This window comes from Euleptes europaea, chromosome 18 (assembly GCF_029931775.1).
Source record: "Euleptes europaea isolate rEulEur1 chromosome 18, rEulEur1.hap1, whole genome shotgun sequence".
Classification (NCBI taxonomy): Eukaryota; Metazoa; Chordata; class Lepidosauria; order Squamata; family Sphaerodactylidae; genus Euleptes; species Euleptes europaea.
Window position 1 is genome coordinate 9,554,237 of NC_079329.1, and position 23,118 is coordinate 9,577,354.

The 23,118-nt window shown below is 47.0% G+C and overlaps 1 protein-coding gene across 6 annotated transcripts; it reads left to right on the forward strand.

Annotated features, from left to right (window-relative positions):
- The first annotated feature begins 2,298 nt into the window (after positions 1-2,298).
- SLC5A2 (solute carrier family 5 member 2) lies at positions 2,299-22,788 on the forward strand. 6 transcript variants are annotated; one of them, XM_056863007.1, is made up of 15 exons: positions 2,299-2,409; positions 4,894-4,965; positions 6,120-6,224; positions 7,385-7,444; positions 8,640-8,744; positions 14,541-14,646; positions 15,071-15,151; positions 15,877-16,106; positions 16,430-16,565; positions 16,822-16,929; positions 17,905-18,055; positions 18,681-18,849; positions 20,095-20,310; positions 21,206-21,377; positions 22,562-22,788. In XM_056863007.1, exons 1-15 carry the CDS (start codon positions 2,299-2,301, stop codon positions 22,786-22,788), a joined length of 2,049 nt encoding a protein of 682 aa, XP_056718985.1. The 6 variants fall into 6 exon arrangements, with proteins under 6 accessions (XP_056718985.1, XP_056718986.1, XP_056718987.1 ...); XM_056863008.1 differs by lacking the exon at positions 2,299-2,409 and having other exon boundaries at positions 21,206-21,393; positions 22,602-22,788; XM_056863009.1 differs by lacking the exon at positions 2,299-2,409 and having other exon boundaries at positions 21,206-21,311.
- Positions 22,789-23,118: the final 330 nt, after the last annotated feature.

The following is a 23,118-nucleotide window of genomic DNA, read 5'->3' on the forward strand; positions in this document are numbered from 1 at the left end:
GACTGGAGCAGAAAAAGTGACTTCTTGCCTCAGTTCACTTCATAAGTTTATGGCGCTGATGTGAAATTTGAACTACAGCCTTCCTGGCTCATAGCAACTATGCTAAGTGAGCATACACCAACAGTTACTTTTTAGTGTCATATGCAAAAACACCCTTGGAGAAAAGCCATTCCCAAGCTGAAGAAGGGGCCACCGGGAATGGCTTTCTACAGACCCTCCCAGTTCCCGGGACAGAACCTATTTGAATCAAGCGCCTTTACAGGTGCAACTCTGCTCCATGTCTTATCATTCACAGCAATACAATCTGGAAGGACATGAAGCAGAGCTTTTCCGGCTCTCGCCCTTTTGAATCCTTTCTCTGGAGAACGTCGTCAGCTTTTCCATATTCAAACGCTTTTTACCAGTGCTGGCTCGCTTATAAAGTTTTCTACAATGGTGTTGCAAGTCTGCTTATCTATGGGTTTAAGAGTTTATTGCTTGAATCGTTTTTAAACGTGTGTGTGTGTGTGTGTGTGTGTGTGTGTGTGTTTTCACATCTCTGCTGGGATAAACAGTCTGCACCAAAATTTATAAATAAATATCTGATAAGTAACCAGGCTTTGTCAACGCAGAACGAACCTGATGGGTGTAGACCACCCTCTGGTGGTGGCCACAGGACAGAACCAGCTGGATACCAAATGACAACTGCAAACTGAGAAGAGGTTTTCCCAGAATTAATATTCCTGGCTTCGGTTAACTGGCTCTGCAAACGACATGGCGATAACTGGGTGAAAGGATGGGATGGAGGGAGTGACTGACAACCAAGATTCTATCATTTTCTGGGCAAAAAGAAGAAGAAAAGGAAGGGGTTGATCTGTGGAACCAGGACTCAGGTTGTTTTACATAGAACTGGAAGACAGTGGGATACAACGCCATAGCGTTCACCATCCAAAACAGCCATTTTCTTCAGGGGAACTGATCTCCGATGGCTGGAGATCAATTGTAATTCGGGGAGACCTCCAGTCCCCGGCTGTTAGTTGCCAACTTTAATTCTGTCCCATGCACATTGACAGTAGCGATCACATAAATACACTCATGAAGCGTCCTTGTACCGAATGCAACCCTGGTTCTACCAAGGTCAGTCTTGTCTGCTCTGACCGGCAGCAGTGGTACAAGGCTGAGAACTCGCATCTCCAGCTACCAGACCTTTTTAACTGGACATGCCAAGGACTGAACCTGGGATTTTCTGCATGCAAAGCAGATGCTCTACCAACTAAACCGTGGCCCAAACACTATGCTCAGATTTTAGTCTTTCCCTGAGATGGAGGCTCAAACCCCATCAGCCACTGATATCTTGAAATCCTAGGATAGGTTCAGGATTGTTTTGTTCTCTAGTAGGCTATTACTATGTATGAGTGTGAAAGCTGGACATTGAAGAAAGCTGATAGGAAGGAAGTAGATTCCTTTGAAATGTGGTGTTGGAGAAGAGTGTTAGGGATTCCGTGGACTGCCAAAAAAAAATATCAGTGGGTTATAGATCAAATCAAGCCTGAACTGACCCTAGAAGCTAAACTAAGGCTGACTAAACTAAGGCTGTCGTACTTTGGTCACATTATCAGAAGGCAAGAGTCACTGGAAAAGACAGTCATGCTAGGAAAAGTTAAGGGCAGCAGGAAAAGAGGAAGACCCAACAAGAGATGGATTGACTCAATAAAGGAAGCCACAGCCCTTAGTTTGCAAGATCTGAGCAAGGCTGTCAAAGATAGGACATTTTGGAGGACATTGATTCATACGGTCGCCATGAGTCGGAAGCGACTTGACGGTACTTAACACACACACAGGGTACAGAGCTTTGAGAACAGGATTTCACAGTTCTTGGGGGAAACGGCAAGGCTTAATCCAAGCCAGAGTACTTCAAAGCCCTGAAAATCTACTTTCAGTGCAAGGGAACAACCTGTGAACATCAACAGGCAAAGCTTTGTTCATCTTGGAGATGGAGCGACCAGGAAATTGTTGTGGTTGGTACCTGCTTATTATGGAGCCATGAAAAGCTGAGAGTTTCTGTTCATAAAGAGGTCACAACTTTGGACAGGATTCCAGGATCCTGCCCTCTCCCACTGCTTTGTGCCATCCGGGCCCCCTCCTGCCTTCTCCCCTAAGCCTTCCTCTCACGTACACTCCAAGTTAATCGCACATCCAACCCATGACTGAGTTTGTCATTAACCATCCATGAGGGACTCCTTCCCGAGAAGGTGCCCCTGGCTGCTTCTTTGGCTTTGCCCACTTGCCTGTCGAAAGTGAGGAACTTACCGTCACGCCATGGAGCAGGAACCGCATGTCTCCGAGCCACAGAAAGCATCGATCCGTAACCCGGCGGACATTTCTGTCCTCTGCTTCTACTTCCTTGTGGTCATCGGAGTCGGGCTGTGGGTATGTGGAGGGGCTTCCTGCATTCCGACACTTTAAAAAAATGAGGAAGGGGCCTCTGTTCCTCACCAAGACCACCACCTGGCTCTAGAGAGGGAATTGGGGGAACAGCCAGTAGCTGACACTGAGATTGAGATCAAAACATGTATCCAACAGAGCTGCTTAGGCAAATTCCCAATTTAAAATTGGACATCATAACCCGAAACCCTAGAGCTCTGGACCTAAAATGTTTGCCACAGACATTTTTTTTTTTACATAGTTTTTTTTTAATTCTATCTTCTTCGAGTTTCTAACAATCAGGTCAGCACTTGACTCCTTGCTCTTCATATATCGATCTACCCACCCTTGCCTCTACACACCTTCTTTCTCTTCGTACTAATTCATCTCTTTCCGTCAGTAGCTCTCCATTCAACCCCAAATACACAAAATCCTTCCCCTCTTGTTTACATCCCCTACCATTATCTTCTAGTTGTCCATTCTTTCTATGTCCCTGACTATTCAGAAAAATGCTTGAAGGAAGAACCAGGGGACATTCAAGGCTTCAGGAACTTACATGAAAAGCAACCCGTTCCACTACAAAATGTCATTAGTAATAATCCTGTTCATAGTCATGAGAAATCTGTTAAAAAGTTGGGCCAGGTGGTCTTCGGTTATCCCCAGCCTTACGGGGATGAGTAGGTGGCCCCCATTTAGCTTCTTTTTATATTTGTTTGTCTTTTTGAAAATGGTTTTATTCTTCACTGTTGGTTTTGTGTATTTGTTTATATTGCGTAGGTACATTGTATGGTTTTAATATGCAATTTACAAAATATTGGTACACATAATGAACATCATTTGTATGTATAATATCTGTGCAAGTGCTGCTTGATCGATGCACAAATAACATTAAAAAGTGATATATTTTATGAGGAAGACGCAGAATCAGAAAGCAAAAAAGAATCATGGATTAAAGCAAACGTTTTAGGTCAACACACCAGGGATGAGAAATACAAAACCACTTCAACTCCCGACCTTACACTTTCCCTTGATTTCAGTGGATTTAGACTGGAATAACTCTGCAGGTGATAGCACTATTGTACAAACGGCTCTTCAGATAGAAGACCCACAAGAAGTCTTCCGTTAAACCATCCAAGAGACGCTGCTGGTGTACACTGGCAGATCTGGTCCTGAAGAGAGCTGCAGTCAAAATTTTGACTTAAGCGAAATTCGGAGTAAATTTAGAAGTTCCCTCTCAAGTGAAACATCAGAGGAATTTTGAAAGAAGCCAAAAGTATTTTTGATATGCCAAATTTCTGATGGGGGAATCTGCACATCTCAGGGTCTGAGCTAAATGGACCATTGATTGGAAATAATATGAGTTCTTTGTTCTTAGTCTCCTTCCAAGCACTGCTATTCATCCTTCCAAAACCCAGCATTAGTGGGAGGTTTTTTTTTTTTTTGCAAGAAAGGCATTTTTCCCCACAAGAGCCTAGAAATTTAAAGTACCTTGCACATTGCTGAAATCTAGAAGTGCAATGCAATTCCTGCATGCAGAATCCATAGGCAGATGCATCATCCCAAACGCTGGCTAGAAAACAAGCTCCAGAAACGTGAAAAGCAGCAGCTGCAGGTATTAACATTCAGAAAGCAAGACTATCAATGTGTACCTATAACTTTAAAAAACAAAATTATGCATCATATCTACACAGTGCCTGGCACCAAAACAGGATAAAACTGTATTAGAACATAACCAAGGCTGTCTGGCCCCTGCTAAACCATAACCAGGCACAGCCAACAACCAACCACACAAGTGAAAAGTGAAACTAATGCAAAGGCTTTTACCTTAAAGGGTCATGTTAAAATAACTATACCATACAACAAAGGAACATCACCAAATTCACAGCTGCCCATGATATAACAGTATGATTGACAGGACAGAGATGCTAAGAACATCCGCCTCATCTAAAAGAAGGTGGATAGACAACTGATGTTCTTGCTTGCTGTTCTTAGTTTTTATTTATTGTATTAGTTTAATACAGGTTGTTTATATTTTAATAGGCTGTGCTATAGATCATTTGACAGAAAAAGAGTATGTAATTTTGAATGACTTCACTACAAGTTACCCAGATATTTTTAATACGAACTACAGTGATCTCTCTAGAACCTAAACAGCATATTATGGCTTTCCTTTTATCTCTCTCTCACAGCGTTCCTTTGCCCCACAACTTGGCAAGTGTCACGTCCAGATTTGCTGTTTTTCTGTCTTTCACATAGATTCTCCTCTTTGATTTCAGGCCTCATCTCTCCAGTGGGGTTAATCATTATCAAATTACTGCGCTCAGGAATGTACGAGCAACTGGTAATTAGGTGTATAGTCAAGATATTAGCAACTGAATAATCTGTTCTCTTAGGGGAACCCACTCCCTTCCACCAGTCAAGCCAAGGAACCCCACTCCTCCCATAAAGTCTATTCATGCCATGTTCCTCTCTCTCTTTCTTGCCTCACAGTCCATGTGCCGGACCAACCGGGGTACCGTCAAGGGATATTTCTTGGCTGGTAGGAACATGGTGTGGTGGCCGGTGAGTAGAAAGAAAAGAGGAGAGGGCAGAGGGAATGGATGTGCTTCCCAGGAGAGGGGGCAAACTCTACACGTTGGGAAAACAATTGAAGGGATAGATCATAGAATCAATAGAGTTGGAAGGGACCACCAGGGTCATTGAGTCCAGGGCTTCTTAAACTTTTTCCACTCGCGACCCCTTTTCGCCCGAGAAATTTTTATGCGACCCTGGGTATATAGGTATATAAAATAGGTTTACAAATCAAACATTAACTGATAATAAAGCATAAAGAAATTCATTTAAAAACAATTCTTTGGAATACATATAATTTTACCATTTGCTGTTGCCAAATTTTTCGCGACCCCCACGTTCAGTTACACAACCCCACATGGGGTCACAACCCACAGTTTAAGAAGCTTTGATCTAGTCCAACCCCCTGCACAATGCAGGAAATTCACAACTACCTCCCCCACACACCCCCAGTGACCCCCTACATGCCCTGAAGATGGCCAAGGTGCCCTCCCTCTCATCATCTGGTCACAGAATCAGCATTGCTGACAGATGGCCATCTAGCCTCTGCTTAAAAGCCTCCAGGGAAGGAGCGCTTACCCCCTCCCGAAGAAGCCTGTTCCACTGAGGAACCGCTCTAACTGTTAGAAAGTTCTTCCTAATGTCTAGACGGAAACTCTTTTGATTTAATTTCAACCCGTTGGTTCGGAATGAAATAAAATTGTGGGGGAGGTTGGAAAGAGAGCAAGATCGGCAGGATCAATTGCAAGAAGACCTTACATGAACAACTAGGGTTGCCAGGTCCCTCTTCACCACTGGCGGGAGATTTTGGGGGTGGAGCCTGAGGAGGGCGGGGTTTGGGGAGGGACTTCAATGTCATAGAGTCCAATTGCCAAAGTGGCCATTTTTCTCCAGGCGATCTGATCTCTATCGGCTGGAGATCAGTTGTAATAGCAGGAGAACTACCTGGCAGTTGGCAACCCTATGAACAACAGAAAAGGGACCGAGAGAGATCCAAGAGCAAAAGAAATAAAACGTTCAGGATACTGGGTGCATTGGAAGATGCAATTTGCAGGTGCCAAGCTCTGGTTGATGGCGCCCTGTATGGATGTGAATAAAGTCAAGGCCCTGACCTGTTCTCCATCGGTAGTTCTTTATCCCTGCAGATTGGTGCTTCTCTGTTTGCCAGCAACATCGGCAGCGGGCATTTTGTAGGCTTGGCAGGCACGGGTGCAGCTAACGGCCTGGCTGTGGCAGGATTCGAGTGGAACGTAAGCAGTGGGCTAAAGGCTCCATGTTTTATTTTGGGGAACACAACAGCGTGGGGCGATGGGAAAGAGAACCCTTTGGGGACAGAATCTAGAACCGTCGTTTGACCACCAGACAGCCCAACTGGAATTAGTTATTACAGGTTGAGTATCCCTTATCCGGACATCTGATGATCTGGACTGATCGGGTCAGGAGCATACTAAAATGTTGCTTATATAGACGAAAATCCACAGGTTACATTAGGAACGGCTAAGTTTTGTGCAGCAACCTGTGGAATTCGTCAGACACTGCTGAGAACACCGGCATGTCAGTAATTTTAATGGGCAGTTTATATAGTTTGCAAAGAGTACAAACAACCTTTTTACTATTTGTATTAACCTGTGGGTAGAGCGTAACACTGCCCTGACCTGGATGGCCCAGGCTAGCCTGATCTCGTCAGATCTCAGAAGCTAAGCAGGGTCAGCCCTGGTTAGTGTTTGGATGGGAGACCACCAAAGAATACCAAGGTTGCTATGCAGAGGAAGGCAATGGCAAACCATCTGTGTTAGCCTCTTGCCATGAAAACCCCAAAAAGGGGTCGCCATAAGTCGGCTGCGACTTGACGGCACTTTAAACACAGAGAGTGCAACACTCAGGGTTTTAATGGTAAATTGTGAAGAGCTGTGCTAGTCTATGACTGTTTTGAATAAAGATTGATTGATATCCGGACTGATCTGAAAACCGGACCTTTTGAGCCGGCATATAGACATTACTCACAGGCCCTCAGCAGTGCCATGGATGGGCCAATGTCCCAAAAATTATTTAAAAATATGGTTTAAAATTAAATACAGGTTATGTGTATAAAGTATACCTAAAACATATGTAAAACATAAATGAATTTCGTGTTTAGACTTGGGTGCCATCCACCAAGATCTCTTATTACATATATGCAAAAATTCCAAAATACGGGTCTTCTGGTCCCAAGCAATCTGGATAAGGGGTACCCAACCTGTACTGGTTGCCAAGATAGAAAAACCTCTTTGGGGCTTTCTGTTGACATTCAACAGGTGCCCATGTCTCTGCCGTTATGAAGAGAACTTCACCTGTTCCATTTCTGCCTCTCTCTGCCCCTGTGACAACCTGATCTGCCCCAGACTGCTTCTTTCCTCTCTTTTTTTTCCAGGCAATGTTTATTATCCTTCTCCTTGGATGGCTCTTTGTCCCAGTTTACCTCACAGCTGGGGTAAGGCAGATGAAAATGAAAATGGGGGTCGGGGGGATGAAGAGTTCTGCTCTCTAGCCCAGGAAAGGGCTTGGGCCTGGTAGGTTGGGAAGGGGAGAGAAAAACTGAAATTTTGGGCTTTCTCTCGCTCAAATTGGTTGGTTTCAGGTAGCCGGCTCAAGGTGGACTCAGCCTTCCATCCTTCCGAGGTCGTTCAAATGAGTACCCAGCTTGCTGGGGGTAAAGGGAAGACGACTGGGGAAGGCACTGGCAAACCATCCCATAAACAAAGTCTGCCTAGCAAACGTCAGGATGTGACCCCATGGGTCAGGAATGACCCGGTGCTCGCACAGGGGACCTTTACCTCTTTGCTTTACCTAGCTCAAATATCACACCCCTCTTGGTTAAATATAATTGCTACAACTGTTTTTCAATGGAGAGAACAGCATGTAGGGTTGCTAACTTGCCAACCTCCAGGTGGTGGCTTAGGATTGCCAGGTCCCTCTTCACCACTGGCAGGAGGTTTTGGGGGCAGAGCCTGAGGAGGGCAGGGTTTGGGGAGGGACTTCAATGGCATAGAGTCCAATTGCCAAAGCGGCCATTTCCCCCAGGTGAACTGATCTCTATCGGCTGGAGATTAATTGTAATAGCAGGAGATCTCCAGCTAGTGCCTGGAGGTTGGCAACCCTATTCACGAGGGTTCTGGGAAAAACAGAAATAAGCACTGCCAATCCCATTGCAGATCAAGAGCGATGCACAGGCTAGGATCCTGCAATGTCTATCCATATGTCTCCATTGAGTTCTGCTGCCACCGGGGTCTTATAGCTACTCACCCCTTTCCTGGGTCACCCAGGAAAACCATAGCATGGGGTGGAATGGTGGGAGACATGAAGTTCTGCGCCATCTTAATTTTTAGGGAGTTTTGTGGGTGGGCTTTTCATTTACTCGCTGCCTAAGCAATCAAAGTATTTGCACATTTGAAGGTCTCCTCCTTCAACTTCTGGCTTGGCTCACTTACACAAGCCACCTGCAGCAGCTGTTCTGCAAGCACCTCTCTCACAGCACACCTGCTCTGGCCTTGGGGCACCTGATTGCTTTGGCTGAGTAAACCGGGTGGATGGGAAAGGTGCCCTGCCTCTGGGAAGAGGATTAGGCTAGCTGACCTTTAGCCAGGTGAGATTAGTCCTATCTCCCCTGACCGCTTCCCCGTTTGCAGGTCATCACAATGCCGCAGTACCTGAAGAAACGCTTCGGAGGCCAGCGAATCCGCCTCTACCTCTCCATTCTTTCCCTTTTCATGTATATCTTTACCAAAATCTCGGTAGGTCACTTCTCCTGTGGTAAGGAAGTGGGTGAGGAAACATGGGCTTCAAAAGAAGGTTCTGGACAGCCCTTTTCACCTAAGGGGAAAAGCTTATCTTTGTTGGAAAATCTGCCCTTCCTAGCGGTGTCACTTGGCTACACATTAAGAGGGGGAACTGACCAGATAGTCAGATAGATAGATGGGAAGATGTTAACAGTTGCACCTCTCCCCTCATTTCCTGCCCTTTGATGTTTAGAGCTATATTGTCAGGGACAATATCCTCTTCCCTCTCTCTTCCCTTTTACCCATCGACCAAGCAAGACCTAGGAGCCGGGTGCTCTCTGTGCCCAGGCCTTCCCACCCCAAGATGGAGTGGAAGGCAGATACCCTTTTATACCTAGAGAAATAGCAAGATAGATTAGGATAGAGAACCCTCGTTTGTCCTTTCCTATCAAATATGTATTTCAATAATAAATGTACTTTAGTTTAATTAGAGCACACGACTGATGCTCCCTTTCTTTTCACACACTCACGCACGTGTGGCTTCTGCTGATGCTAAGCTTAACGCACTCTGCTAAATACAGGAATATCTCCACGACAGATATTCTAACAGGTTATGGGCCCAGATTTAAAAGTTATGAGTTTGCCTGGATTTTGTTCCTGATTTTGTTCCTGCGTGGAGCCCGTCTTGAAGCTGCTTCCTGAACCTCGAAGGGTTACAGATTTGCTTTCTGGCCGCCGAAAGGACTGGTGGAATCCAATCGTTTCCCCACAGACGGAGGAGAAAAGGAAGCATCTCTTGGAAAGAGGAAGGGTGAGACCGAACCGATTTCTATATTTCTGGGGGATATATCCATGCCAATAAGTCACGATGACGTCCAATAAAATAGCCGAGACTCATGACCTTGTGATTTTAAGGAAAGGAAATTTTTCGGCCTGGGAAACCCGTCTGGAGTTTGCCCTTGAGTCGGAAGATTTGCTTAAATATGTAAATGAATCGAAGCCCGCAACTCCAAATGAGGATTGGAAAGCAGGCAACAGGAAAGCCAAACGAATACTTGCGGCTAGCATTGGGGATGAATTGTTATGTACCTTGAAAGGGTTAGAGACTGCAAAGGAGATGAAAGAAGGAATTATTAAATCGGTGACCAAAACGGGCTGGCCGTATAGAGTTGCATTATACAGAAAACTGATCAGCACACCCTTTAAGGAAGGGAGTGATTTTGACGCACACGTTTTTAAATTGAAAGAATTGATCTCGCAAATGGAGCTAGCAGGATCCACCCTGGACGATGCAGATAAGCTTGCATTTCTATTCATGAGTCTCCCAGACAACCTTACTGCCCTGGTTGGGCAACTCGAGTGTAAGGGTAATCTGACCCTAGAGTCAGCGGCTGACGAGATCAGCACAGAAATCGCTCGCAGGGAACTTTTGCAGGGATCGGGAAATTCCCTCTCTGAGGAGTTCGCGCATAAGGTGGCTGTAACAGATCACCGTTGTAAACCACCAAACGCCTCTCTTCATGAGAACAAAGAAAGGTCCAACCATGAGGGAAGATGGGAGGGGCCGAAGAGGGAGACAAACGGCAGGTTTAAAGGGAACAGTTTTGGCGCGAGAGCAAAGAGCCCCTCCCCTCCAATGCGATCAAGGAATCAGGCTTCTATTGTGTGCTTTGGCTGTTCAGAGGTTGGCCACAAGGTGTCTCACTGTCCACATAAACAGAGTGAATATGCAGACGACCCGGACCGCAGATATAAAGATTCAGACAGGAGGCGGTTTCATGACAAGCCCAGACATTTCAACTATTCCGTTGGGGTAACTTCTCACGAATCGTCACATTTCCTACTTGACACGGGGTCCACTACTCACCTTTGCAATATGAGACAGTTTCTCATTGACTTAGAAGAAATTTCCCCTCAGGAGGTAACTATGGGGAATGGAACAAAAGTTTTAGCCCGACAGAGGGGCACGGGAATCTTACACTGCCAACTAGAAGGTGATGAGACGTATGAATTACAATTGAAGGGTGTTTTGTATGTTCCAAACCTCACTAGTAACCTGGTCTCTTGGAGTAGACTTGCTGCTGAAGGATATGACATAAATGGAAGAGGGACCAGATGTACTATTTCACTAAATGGAAAACCATGCATGATGACAGAGGAACGGAACGGTTTGCCTGTTGTTCAAGAAGTGAAAGCTGTTGGCTCCCCTGATCTGGATGCCACCGTTCCCAAACAAGAGACTCATATGACAAAACATTGTGACAAAGCAGATAAAGTCAATCTATGGCATCGAAGGCTAGGCCACTGCAATTTCCAAACACTTCGGGAAATGGCAAAAAGGGATCTAACTCAAGATTTATATTTCTCAGATTGTGATTTTGACACTAACTGTGTGTGTTGCATTAAATCCAAAGGAGTAAACAGACCCTTTCCGAGAAGGAGTGAAAGAAGAACTACAAAGGCCCTAGAAATAATCCATTGTGATCTCTGCGGCCCTCTGGATAAAACACTAGGTAATTTCCAATACGTTGTGTCATTCATAGATGATTACTCACGGTATACTGTCTTGTATTTGCTCTCTGAGAAATCCCAGGTACTGGAAAAACTGAAGCAATACGCAGCTCTCGTGCAGAATAAGTTTAACCGGAAAATACAAGTGTTTCGCTCGGATGGAGCGGGGGAGAACACATCTAAAGCAATGGAGCAGTTCCTGGCAAATGAAGGCATTGAGCATCAACTGACAGTGGCATATAATCCAGCGCAGAATGGTGTGGCAGAACGAATGAACAGGACTCTGATTGAGATGGTAAGATCTATGCTTACTGATGCACATCTCCCACACGATTTTTGGGGGGAAGCCATAATGACAGCTGCCTACATACGGAACAGGGTGCACACAAAGGCTACGGGGAAGACACCTTTTGAGCTGTGGCATGGCCACAAACCTTCCATGCAACATCTACGTGTTTTTGGCAGCAAAGCCCATGCATATATTCCCAAAGAGAAGCGTGGGAAGCTAGATAACACCACACATGAGGGAATTTTTGTAGGCTACTCAGCCAGGAGCAAGGGTTACAGGATCTTAGACCCAGTCTCCAAGAGAATCTCAATAAGCAGAGCAGTCTACTTTGATGAAAGGGAAAGACGGCCAGCTTCAGAGGGGGTGAAGGCAGAAGTGGACAGCACATTCAGGTACCCTTGTAGCTTTGGCCCCAAAGAGGAAGACACTGAGGAACCTTTGAGGAACCAACATGAGGCAAAAACCACAGATGTTGAACCGGAAGGGGCCGCTGACTCACAGGAGCTTGATGAAGCGGAACAGGCCACACAATGTGGATTGAGGAGGTCAGAACGCACCAACCGGGGTGTCCCACCACTGAGGTTGTCCTACCTTGCAAGAACGGCGGACGACTTCGAGCCAACCTCCTGGAGTGATGTTTCCAAATTACCCCCGGAACAAGGGCAGCTGTGGAAGCAAGCTGCACGAGAGGAGATCCGCTCTCTACACAAGAACAAGACTTGGACTTTAGTTGAGTTGCCCTCCAACAGGAAGGCAATAGGGTGCAAATGGGTCTTTAAACGGAAACGAGATGCCAATGGTGAGGTCCAGCGCTACAAAGCCAGGCTTGTGGCGAAGGGATATTCACAGAAATTTGGCACAGACTTTGACCTGACATTTGCGCCTGTGGTTAGACATACCACTATCAGGACTCTTTTGAGTGTAGGAGCAGCCAAGGACATGCATGTCAGACACATTGATGTGAAGACTGCCTTTTTGCACGGCGACTTGGAAGAAGAAATCTACATGCAGCAGCCCCCAGGGTTCGTCCAAAAGGGAGAAGAGGGACTTGTATGTAAGCTGCAGAAAAGCATCTATGGGCTAAAGCAGGCTGCCAGAGCATGGAATGCAAAGCTGAATGACATTCTGCTTCAAGCGGACTTTAAGAGAAGTGAGAATGATCAGTGCCTGTATACCAAACATGAAAAAGGTAAATGGACTTTTGTTCTCTCGTACGTTGACGATTTGATAATTGCTTTTGAAGACCCAGCTGACTACAAGACACTCGTGCATCACATAAGCAAAGAAGTAGAAGTGACAGAATTGGGACCTGCCAGTCACTACTTGGGAACACAAATCCAGAGAGAAAGTGATGGGAGTTTCCTAATCAGCCAAGAACAAAAGATTAAAGAGCTGATATCATTCCTGAGGATGGACCACGCCATCTCTTCACCAACTCCAATGGAGGTCAGTTATGTGAAACAGCTGGACAACAGTGCTCCACTACCGCCTGAAAACGTATACCGTGAAGCGCTAGGTAAGCTGCTATATATAAGCACACTAACTAGACCAGACATCAGTTCAGCGGTGGGCATATTGTGTAGGAAGGCTTCGGCTCCAACTAACAAGGACTGGAATGCAATAAAGAGGGTTGTAAGGTACTTAATTGGCACAGTGCACTACAAACTTAAGCTCCCTGCCAGTGAAAGGCCCAAACTTATAGCATACGCAGATGCAGACTGGGCTGGAAGCTTAGAGGACAGAAAATCCACCAGTGGCCACATATTTTTCTATGGAGGTGGAGCTATTAGTTGGCTAAGCAGGAAACAGGAGACTGTAGCCACATCCAGCACAGAGGCCGAGTACGTTTCCCTTGCACAAGGCTGTCAAGAGTTAACATGGCTACGCAGACTCCTGACAGACCTAGGAATGGATATTTCCGATCCTGTAGAAGTTAATGATGATAGTCAGAGCTGCATATCTTTAGCAAAACAAGAAGACACGAACAAACGAACCAAGCACATTGATGTCAAGTACCACTTGGTAAGGGAAATGCATAAAGACAAGATTATTGCGCTGAAACACTGTCCTACTGGAGAGATGACTGCAGATATCCTTACCAAGCCGCTTACCAGAGTGAGATTCGAAGATCTCAGAAGAAAAATGAACTTGATAGAGTGAGTCAAGTTACACCGAGAGGGGGTGTTGGAAAATCTGCCCTTCCTAGCGGTGTCACTTGGCTACACATTAAGAGGGGGAACTGACCAGATAGTCAGATAGATAGATGGGAAGATGTTAACAGTTGCACCTCTCCCCTCATTTCCTGCCCTTTGATGTTTAGAGCTATATTGTCAGGGACAATATCCTCTTCCCTCTCTCTTCCCTTTTACCCATCGACCAAGCAAGACCTAGGAGCCGGGTGCTCTCTGTGCCCAGGCCTTCCCACCCCAAGATGGAGTGGAAGGCAGATACCCTTTTATACCTAGAGAAATAGCAAGATAGATTAGGATAGAGAACCCTCGTTTGTCCTTTCCTATCAAATATGTATTTCAATAATAAATGTACTTTAGTTTAATTAGAGCACACGACTGATGCTCCCTTTCTTTTCACACACTCACGCACGTGTGGCTTCTGCTGATGCTAAGCTTAACGCACTCTGCTAAATACAGGAATATCTCCACGACAGATATTCTAACAATCTTAACTGCATGCAGAATTGCTTAGCCTTTACCTCATCTCTCTCTTTTGGTCTGGTCATTCTGGTTGATCCAAAGGCATTAATATGTAACTATAATGTTTAGGTGGATGCCATTTTTTAAAAAGGGTTTTGCCTAGGGTTGCCAGCTCCAGGTTGGGAAATACCTGGAGATTTGGGGGGCAGAGCCTGAGGAGGGCAGGGTTTGGGAAGGGGTGGGACTTCAATGCTGGAGATCAGTAGTAATAGCAGATCTCCAGCCACCACCTGGAGGTTGACAACCCAACTTGGGCACCACTGCATCAATGCTCACTGTTCTCCCTGTCTGTCTCTGCAGGTGGACATGTTCTCTGGGGCCGTGTTCATTCAGCAGGCCCTGGACTGGAACATTTACGTGGCTGTCATTGCTCTCCTGATCATCACCACCATTTACACAGTGACAGGTAACAGGTGCACCTGAGACTCAGGCTTTCTAGGTACAACTATGTAGCCTGTATGAACATTTGAGCCCCAAAAGCTAACTTTTGGAATTGGCAGGATTTAGATTAGGCATAGAACCTTGCCAGAAAAAAAAGTTGACCACCTTTTTAGTGATAAAAAATAATAGGTCTAGATACTGGCCTTATATCCTGGCTCTTGATTTTCTCTGTAGTATCTTGAGAGCCATTCTGGAAACACTAAGATGTTGGATTAAATGGATCATTGGGCAAATAACACTTTTGAGAACATTTATGTTCTTGGCAAGAAAGGGAAGAGATTTGAGGAGGGGTTCCAAGGTTTCCCCCTCCTTGTTCCTGAGGTCCCAGCCTGCAGTGTTTCAAAAATTGGCAATGCTGAACCGTAAAACGACTCCTGCCTCTTCTCCAGGTGGGTTGGCGGCGCTGATGTACACAGACACTGTACAGACTTTCGTCATGGTTGGCGGAGCCTTTATTCTCATGGGTTATGGTGAGTATTCCACTTCTACTAGGAGTCGCTACACAGAAGTCGACCTCCCCCCAGACCTTGACAAACTGGGCAAACTCAGAGATGTAAGAAGGGCAAGGAAAGTTACCTTGCAACAAATCTGCTTAAAATATATATGATATTGAAATTGGTAAGGTCTAAGATGCCAACATCCAAATAACTCGAGGCAGAAACTGAGAACAGAAACAGCTTGGCCACAACAAGTTCCTCTGAAGAAGATCTTTTTGGGTTCCTTGCACGAGGTCATCCCCCTTCCCTTGCCTGTCTCCACTTACAGAACTGGCAGAGAGAAAGCAGGATGCTCTCCAGAGATCCTGGCAGGAACTGTTTTTCTCTCTTTCTAGTTTGTTTGCCCCAAGACCCATCAATATATGGACAGAACTTAAGAGTTGATGCAACAGCCAGAAAATTGTGTCCTGTAACATTTACTGACTTTTCTCAAATGTTCCAACTATTTGTGACATGAAGATTCCTGTGTTGCTCTGACTAGGAAAACTATTTGTAAATAATCTGCAGGGTTTTTTTTGGGGGGGGGGTTAATTTCTTCATGCTTTAATTTGTGCAGATGAGATATGGAGCAGTTACAGACAGAAAGGACTGGGGATTAGAAGCAGGAACTGGAAATCAGCAAGCAGGCATTTCAAATGAAAATCTGAGTGGAAACACTATTTGTGGCCCTAACTCTGCCAAAACCCATTTCTCTTCAGCCTTTAACGAAGTGGGCGGCTACCAGGGGCTGTTTGATAAATACATGAATGCCCTTCCCAGCCAGATGCTTTCCCCCATGCCGGACCTGTACAACATCTCATCCTCCTGCTATGCGCCCCGCGAAGACTCTTTCCACATGATAAGGGACGCCATCAGCAGCGACCTGCCCTGGCCAGCTGTTATCCTTGGTCTTTCCATAAATTCTCTGTGGTACTGGTGCAGCGATCAGGTATTTTGCATGCTTCCTTGCTGGGATTCTTCGCCGTGGGGGCGGAGCAAACACAAAAGGTCATGCTAAAGGGGCTCTTAAGATATGCGAAGCAGATATGCGCCGGCTTCGCAGTGAAGGCAGGAATGACGGTCCAGCATGAAAAACTAAAAAAAAATATGCGGAGCACTTCAGCCTAGAACATGCTGCTAATTACCAAGCATAAATGGCCTGAGGTAGTTCTCTCCTAGTAACCCTACCTCTCTACTCAAGGTGCTTTGAAATATTATGAAAAATCACGGAATGGAACCACTGCACTTATTCCCATTTCTACCTGAACACAGGTTATTGTGCAGAGATGCCTGGCTGGGAAAAACCTCACCCACGTCAAAGCTGGCTGTATCCTTTGTGGCTATCTCAAATTGCTGCCCATGTTTCTCATGGTTATGCCTGGCATGATCAGCCGGATCTTGTATCCAGGTAAACATCTGGGCAGATGTGGCATGGGTTGGCCTGTTTTAGATGTAAAGGGACCAGATTCTGACACTATAAGAGGAAGGAAGTTTGGAGCACAATCTGCTTAAACCAACGATTCCATTTGGGAGGCTCAGATGTTGGGAAAGGAACGGACTCTGTGATATTCGGGCCTGGGTCATCTTGAAGCATGCGGGATCTTTATATCTAAAACCGGATTAGAATTCTTATGCGTCCTCCCTACTTTCATTTGCTTGTTCAGATGAAGTTGCCTGTGTTATCCCGGAAGAATGCAAACGGATCTGCGGCACAGAAGTTGGGTGTTCTAACATTGCCTACCCCAAACTGGTGGTGTCCCTCATGCCCAGTGGTAAGGGGGCACTCTCAGCTGGTTCCAGTGTGTTCCCTCTCGGAGCTGAGTGGAGGGGCTCCAGTGTCTTAAGACCCCTCCACTTACAATGATGTAAATGCTGAACCCAATGTAATCCTAGATCTCCCGTGGATAGGGATGCCAACCTCCAGGTGGCACCTGGAGATCTCCCCAAATTACAATCGATCTCCAGGCAATCAAGATTGATTTGGGGTGGGGCTGTGGCTCAGTGGTAGAGCATCTGCTTGGCATGCAGAAGGTCCCAGGTTCAATCCCTGGCATCTCCATTTAAACGGACTAGGCATGTAGGTGGTGTGAAAGACCTCTGCCTGGAGAGCCGCTGCCGGTCTGAGTAGACAATACTGACTTAGATGGACCAAGGGTCTGATTCAGTATAAGGCAGCTTCATGTGTTCATGTGTTCAAGATCAGTTTCCCTGGAGAAAAGGGCTGCTTTGGAGAGTGGGCTCTGTGGCATTATACCCTGCTGAGGTCCCTCCCCTTTCCAAACCCTGCTCTCTCCAGGCTCCGCCCCCAAAACCTCCACATGTTTTCCAACCCAGAGCTGGCAACCCTACCTGTGGGCCATGAGTAGGGCTGAGGTCAAGAAGAAGAGTTGGTTTTTATATGCCAACTTTCTCTACCACTTAAGGGAGAATCAAACTGGCTTACAATCACCTTCCCTTCCCTTCCCCACAACAGACACCCTGTGAGGTAGGTGAGGCTGAGAGAGTGTGACTAGCCCAAGGTCACCCAGCTGGCTTTCGTGTGCAGGAGTGGGGAAACAAATCCAGTTCACTAGATTAGCCTCCGCCGCTCATGTGGAGGAGTCGGGAATCAAACCTGGTTCTCCAGATCAGACTCCACTGCTCTTAACCACTGCTCTTAACCACTACACCACGCTGGCTCTCTCTAGGATGAGGAAGAGGCCCTGACGATATTCCACTTCACTGTCTTACTCTGTCCTCCCCTCCAGGCCTCCGGGGCCTCATGTTGGCCGTGATGTTGGCCGCTTTGATGAGTTCGCTGGCTTCCATCTTCAACAGCAGTGGCACCCTGTTCACCATGGACATCTATAACCGCCTGAGGCCACAAGCCAGCGACAAGGAGCTGTTGACAGTGGGCAGGTAAGAGACCACCAGCAGGGAGCCATTCCAGTTGGCAGCAGAGGATAGGACTCGCAATAATGGGTTTAAATTGAGGGTGGAAAGGTACCAGCTGGATATTAGGGGGAAAAATTTGCAAGAAAAAGAAGAGGAGGAGGAGGAGTTGGTTTTTATATGCCAACTTTCTCTACCACTTAGGCAGAGTCAGGCTGGCTTACAATCACCTTCCTCCACAACAGACACCCTGTGAGGGAGGTGGGGCTGAGAGAGCTCTAAGAGAGCTGTGACTAGCCCAAGGTCACCCAGCAGGCTTTGTGTGTAGGAGCGGGGAAACAAATCCAGTTCACCAGATTAGTGCCCGCCGCTCACGTGGAGGAGTGGGGAATCAAACCCAGTTCTCCAGATTAGAGTCCACCGCTTCAAACCACCACTCTTAACCGCTGCACCACGCTGGCAGTGGAATCAGCTACCGGGGGCGGGGGTGAGCTCCCCCTCACTGGCAGTCTTTAAGCAGAGGCTGGGCAACCACTTGTCAGGGATGCTCTAGGCTTATCCTGCATTGAGCAGGGGGGTTGGGCTAGATGGCCTCTATGGCCTCTCCCAACTCTATGATTCTATGATCTTACCTTGCTTTGGCTCCCTGCAGGGTGTGGATCTTGCTACTTGTGGGGGTCAGTATTGCATGGATCCCAGTGGTGCAAGCCGCCCAGGGTGGACAGCTTTTCGACTACATCCAGTCCATCAGCAGTTACCTGGCCCCACCCGTTGCTGCCGTTTTCCTCCTCGGAGTCTTTGTCAAAAGGGTGAACGAGCAGGTGAGTGATTGCACAAAAACATACATTAAAAAGAAACATGCATAAATCCCATTGCATAGGAGAGGCAGTCAGTGGACGAGAAACAAGGTATTCCTTGTAGGGGGAATTTAAGAGACAAACAGTCATTTCATGATATTAAAGGTAAAGGTCCCCTGAGCAAGCACCGGGTCATTCCTGACCCATGGGGTGACGTCAAATCCCGACGTTTCCAAGGCAGACTTTGTTTGTGGGGTGGTTTGCCATTGCCTTCCCCAGTCATCTTCCCTTTACCCCCAGCAAGCTGGGTCCTCATTTGACCGACCTCGGAAGGATGGAAGGCTGAGTCAACCTTGAGCCGGCTACCTGAAACCGACTTCCATCGGGGTTGAACTCAGGTCGTGAGCAGAGCTTTTGACCGCAGTACTGCAGCTTAACACTCTGCGCCACGGGGCTCATTTCATGATATTACCAACATGAAAGTGCTTTTTACCAGGTCTACTGGGCTGTTGTTTACTCTGATGGGTAGTGACTTTCCAGGGTCTCAGACTGAGGTCTTTCACAAAACTTGCCGCCTGATCCTTTTAAATGGAGAAGAAAAGTTGGTTTTTATATGCTGACTTTCTCTACCACTTTAGGGAGAATCAAACCTGGTTACAATCACCTTCCCTTCCTCTCCCCACAACAGACACCCTATGAGGTAGGTGGGGCTGAGAGCTCTAATAGAGCTGTGACAAGACCAAGATCACCCAGCTGGCTTCGTGTGGAGGAGTAGGGAAACAAATGCAGTTCACCAGATTAGCGTCCATCACTCATGTGGAGGAGTGGGGAATCGAACCCGGTTCTCCAGATTAGAGTCCAACGCTCCAAACCACCGCTCTTAACCACTACACCACGCTGGGTCTCCTAGGAATTGAACTTGGGACTTTCGGCATGGAAGGTGGAGGCTCTGATTGTGAGTCACAGCCCTTCCTCCTTATGCAGGTGGCTGGAAGACAGAAAAAAAGCTATCATCCAGGGATGGAAAACCTGGAGATGTTGGGGAAAGGGGGCATGTCAGACCAAGCTTAAAGGCCTCTATAAAAATACATTTTTAAAATCCCCCTTTCAGGATCTGCTGGGATCTCAGTTTTAGGATATGGGATTGGAGACTGAAAAGCATTGGGGGGGTGGTCCTAAAAATCTGGGGGGAACGAGATGCAAGGTGACAAAGTCCTTCCTGCTGTGTCGCTCATCCTCTGTTTTCACTCTCCTTTTCTCCTTCTGCAGGGCGCGTTCTGGGGGATGGTGGGAGGACTCGCCGTGGGCATGGCCCGGATGATCCCGGAATTCATTTATGGGACAGGGAGCTGCCTCTTCCCCAGTGCCTGCCCTAGCCTGATCTGCGGGGTCCACTATCTCTATTTTGCGGTCATCCTGTTCTTTGCCACGGCTGCCATTGTGATCGGAATCTCTCTCTGCACCTCACCTATCCCAGATAAACATGTAAGAAAGAAGACAGGTGCAGGAAAGGGGTAACTGGCAACACAGCACCCTTGAGCAAGAAGCAAAACCCAGGGGGGGCTGTTGCCTGACATAACTATTGTATTGTCATAATTACAGTAGCTTTGCCACTTTTTTTTAGCCTCCGCATCACTACGTTTGCAGCCTAGAGAAGTCAGTATTTCTTTTACAATGGCTTTCCTTCTCTGGGGTTCATCTTCCCTATCACTGGTCTCGAGGACAAGAAAGGACTCTCCTCTCCCAACTTTATACAGCCTGCTCCCTTCCCACTCGCTCCCTGCCCCAGGATGTGGTGATGGCTGCCAACTTGGAAGGCTTTAACAGGAGAGTGGACAAGTTTGTGGAGGAGAGGAGTATCCATGGCTACTAGTAAAAATGGATACTAGTCATGATGCAGACCTATTCTCTCCAGGATCAGAGGAGCATGCCTATTATATTAGGTGCTGTGGATCACAGGCAGGATAATGCTGCTGCAGTCGTCTTGCTTGTGGGCTTCCTGGAGGCACCTGGTTGGCTGCTGTGTGAACAGACTGCTGGACCTGATGGGCCTCGGTCTGATCCAGCATGGCCTTTCTTATGTCCTTATGTCTCTTTTCCTATGATCTGCGCCTGAAAGGATGCTGAGACTGTAGGCCTAGAGAGGCCTACGTACCTTCCTAGAGGTTGTGCAAACGGGGCTTGAGTTAACGGTGGCCAAAGAAAACTGGGGAATTATTAGACCTTGACAGGGAAACAGTTTCCAGGATTAGATCTGCCGGTTCGTGGGGGTGGGTTGGAGCAACCCTACCTCAACAGGGGTAGCTGGCACTCGTATGCACTCTTCCCTGTTTATGGCAGGGCAAGAAGACCTCTAAACCAGCTCTGATTTGTACCACAGCTGCATCGCTTAGTGTTCAGCCTCAGACACAGTAAGGAGGAACGGATAGATCTGGACACCGAGGAAGAGGAGGAGGCTAAGAAGAGGGAGGCGGCACGGCAGCGGCGCCAAGAACAGGCCGTCATGGCAGCAGCCAAGAATGGGAAACTGGAGCACGTGCTGGAGGAGGAAGGTGAGGCAGAGGCTTGGTTGAAGAGACAAAAAAAAAAGGGATGCAGACGCTGATTCCCATTGTCCCCTCCAAACATCCCTGGGGTGACCTCAAACCCTCTTCCCTAATCCTAGGGTGGGGGGTTCATCCTGATGACGACTTCCTGTCTATTTGAGGGCTGCTTTACAAAGAAGGGAGGGGGGAATGCCCACTCACAGAATTCCTGCTGCTTGCATAAAATAAAGGTAAAAGTCCCCTGTGCAAGCACCGGGTCATTCCTGACCCATGGGGCGACGTCACATCTCGACGTTTACTAGGCAGACTTTGTTTGCGGGGTGGTTTGCCAGTGCTTTCCCCAGTCATCTTCCCTTTACCCCCAGCAAGCTGGGTACTCATTTTACCGACCTCGGAAGGATGCAAGGCTGAGTCAACCTTGAGCCAGCTACCTGAAACCAACTTCTGTTGGGATCGAACTCATGTCATGAGCACAGCTTGGACTGCAGTACTGCAGCTTATACTCTGCGCCACGGGGCTCTTGCTGCTGCTTGCATGGGTTAACATTATTTTCTTATTTTATTTAAGAATATTTGCTGTTAGACTGAAACCCCCCCCCAACTTTGCTTCCTCCTCTCTCCCCGTTTCTCAGTGTCTTTCTCCCTCCTCCCTACCCCTTCTTTTACTTACTGACTTACTCGACAGAGGCGGTGGCGGCTCCCCTGGTAGCCAGGCCACGCACCTGGCTCCCCGTCTTTATCTTGGTGGATGAGGGGAAGCAGTGGCTCCCAATTCTCTTCCCCTGCCTGCCTCCTTACGGTTCATCTCTATGTTGACATCCTTGCACAGTCAACTATTATCTGAGGGATTTAACCCTTTTTTAGTTTCTGGATTTTTCTGCAATCTTGGAGTGCCCGCCCCCCAAGTTTTTAGGACAATTTCCTTCTGTCAGTGTGGCCCCAATCCACCGATTTAAGTATCCACAGATCAGGGCACTCTTGGCTATTGGACTATATTATTGTTTTATCATATTTTGTACTCTGATTGACTGAATAGTCTCTGACATAGTCCACCCAGCACCACTGTATTATCCTGTTTTACCAGGAATCTTTGCTGTTAAGAGTCAAATGTTTCTCTCATACTTTGTAATTTCTTCTGTTGGCCCAATGTCATGGGATGGGCCCTGACCTCCAGTCCCCCTCATCTTACAGTTTCCAAAGCAGTACCCTCCTCCAGCTGGCTGCGTCAAAGTGTCAGCTGGTTCTGTGGGCTGGGATCAGGTGGCCAAGAACCAGCGGAGGCAAGCCCGGAGGAGAAAGCAGAGGAGATGCGGCGACTGACGGACATCACGGAGCACCCGACCTGGAAAGCTGTCGTCAACCTCAACGCCGTCGTCATGATGACCCTCTCCCTGTTCTTGTGGGGCTACTATGCCTGAGCGCCACCTGTGACCTTTAACCTATGACCCCCCTTCCCTCTGGGTTTGCCTCTGGGGAACAACAGGAGAAACTAGATGGAAGCAAAGCTTGAGGGAACTTAAAGGCTACTAAGGCCAAACCATGCATTGCAGTAGAAATGATCTAATCCCCAGTATAAGGAGATTAGACACCTGCTAAATTATGCCATCCTTTGTTTTAAAGCTACAAGACCTGAGAAAGTATTTTTCATGAGACAGCCATGGCCTTCTACCTTGCTATCTCAGAGTGAGCGCATAAGTATTTGTTGAAGTAAACATATGTGTTTGTGCTCATAATCTCTAAGTGTTGCG

Bases quoted from the DNA above. Each gene is read 5' to 3' on its own strand.
- SLC5A2 (XM_056863007.1), top strand. From the start codon at position 2,299: ATGGAGCAGGAACCGCATGTCTCCGAGCCACAGAAAGCATCGATCCGT. The intron at 16,107-16,429 runs GTATTTTGCATG...ACCTGAACACAG, and splicing joins GGTACTGGTGCAGCGATCAG to GTTATTGTGCAGAGATGCCT. The intron at 21,378-22,561 runs GTGAGGCAGAGG...CTCATCTTACAG, and splicing joins GCACGTGCTGGAGGAGGAAG to TTTCCAAAGCAGTACCCTCC.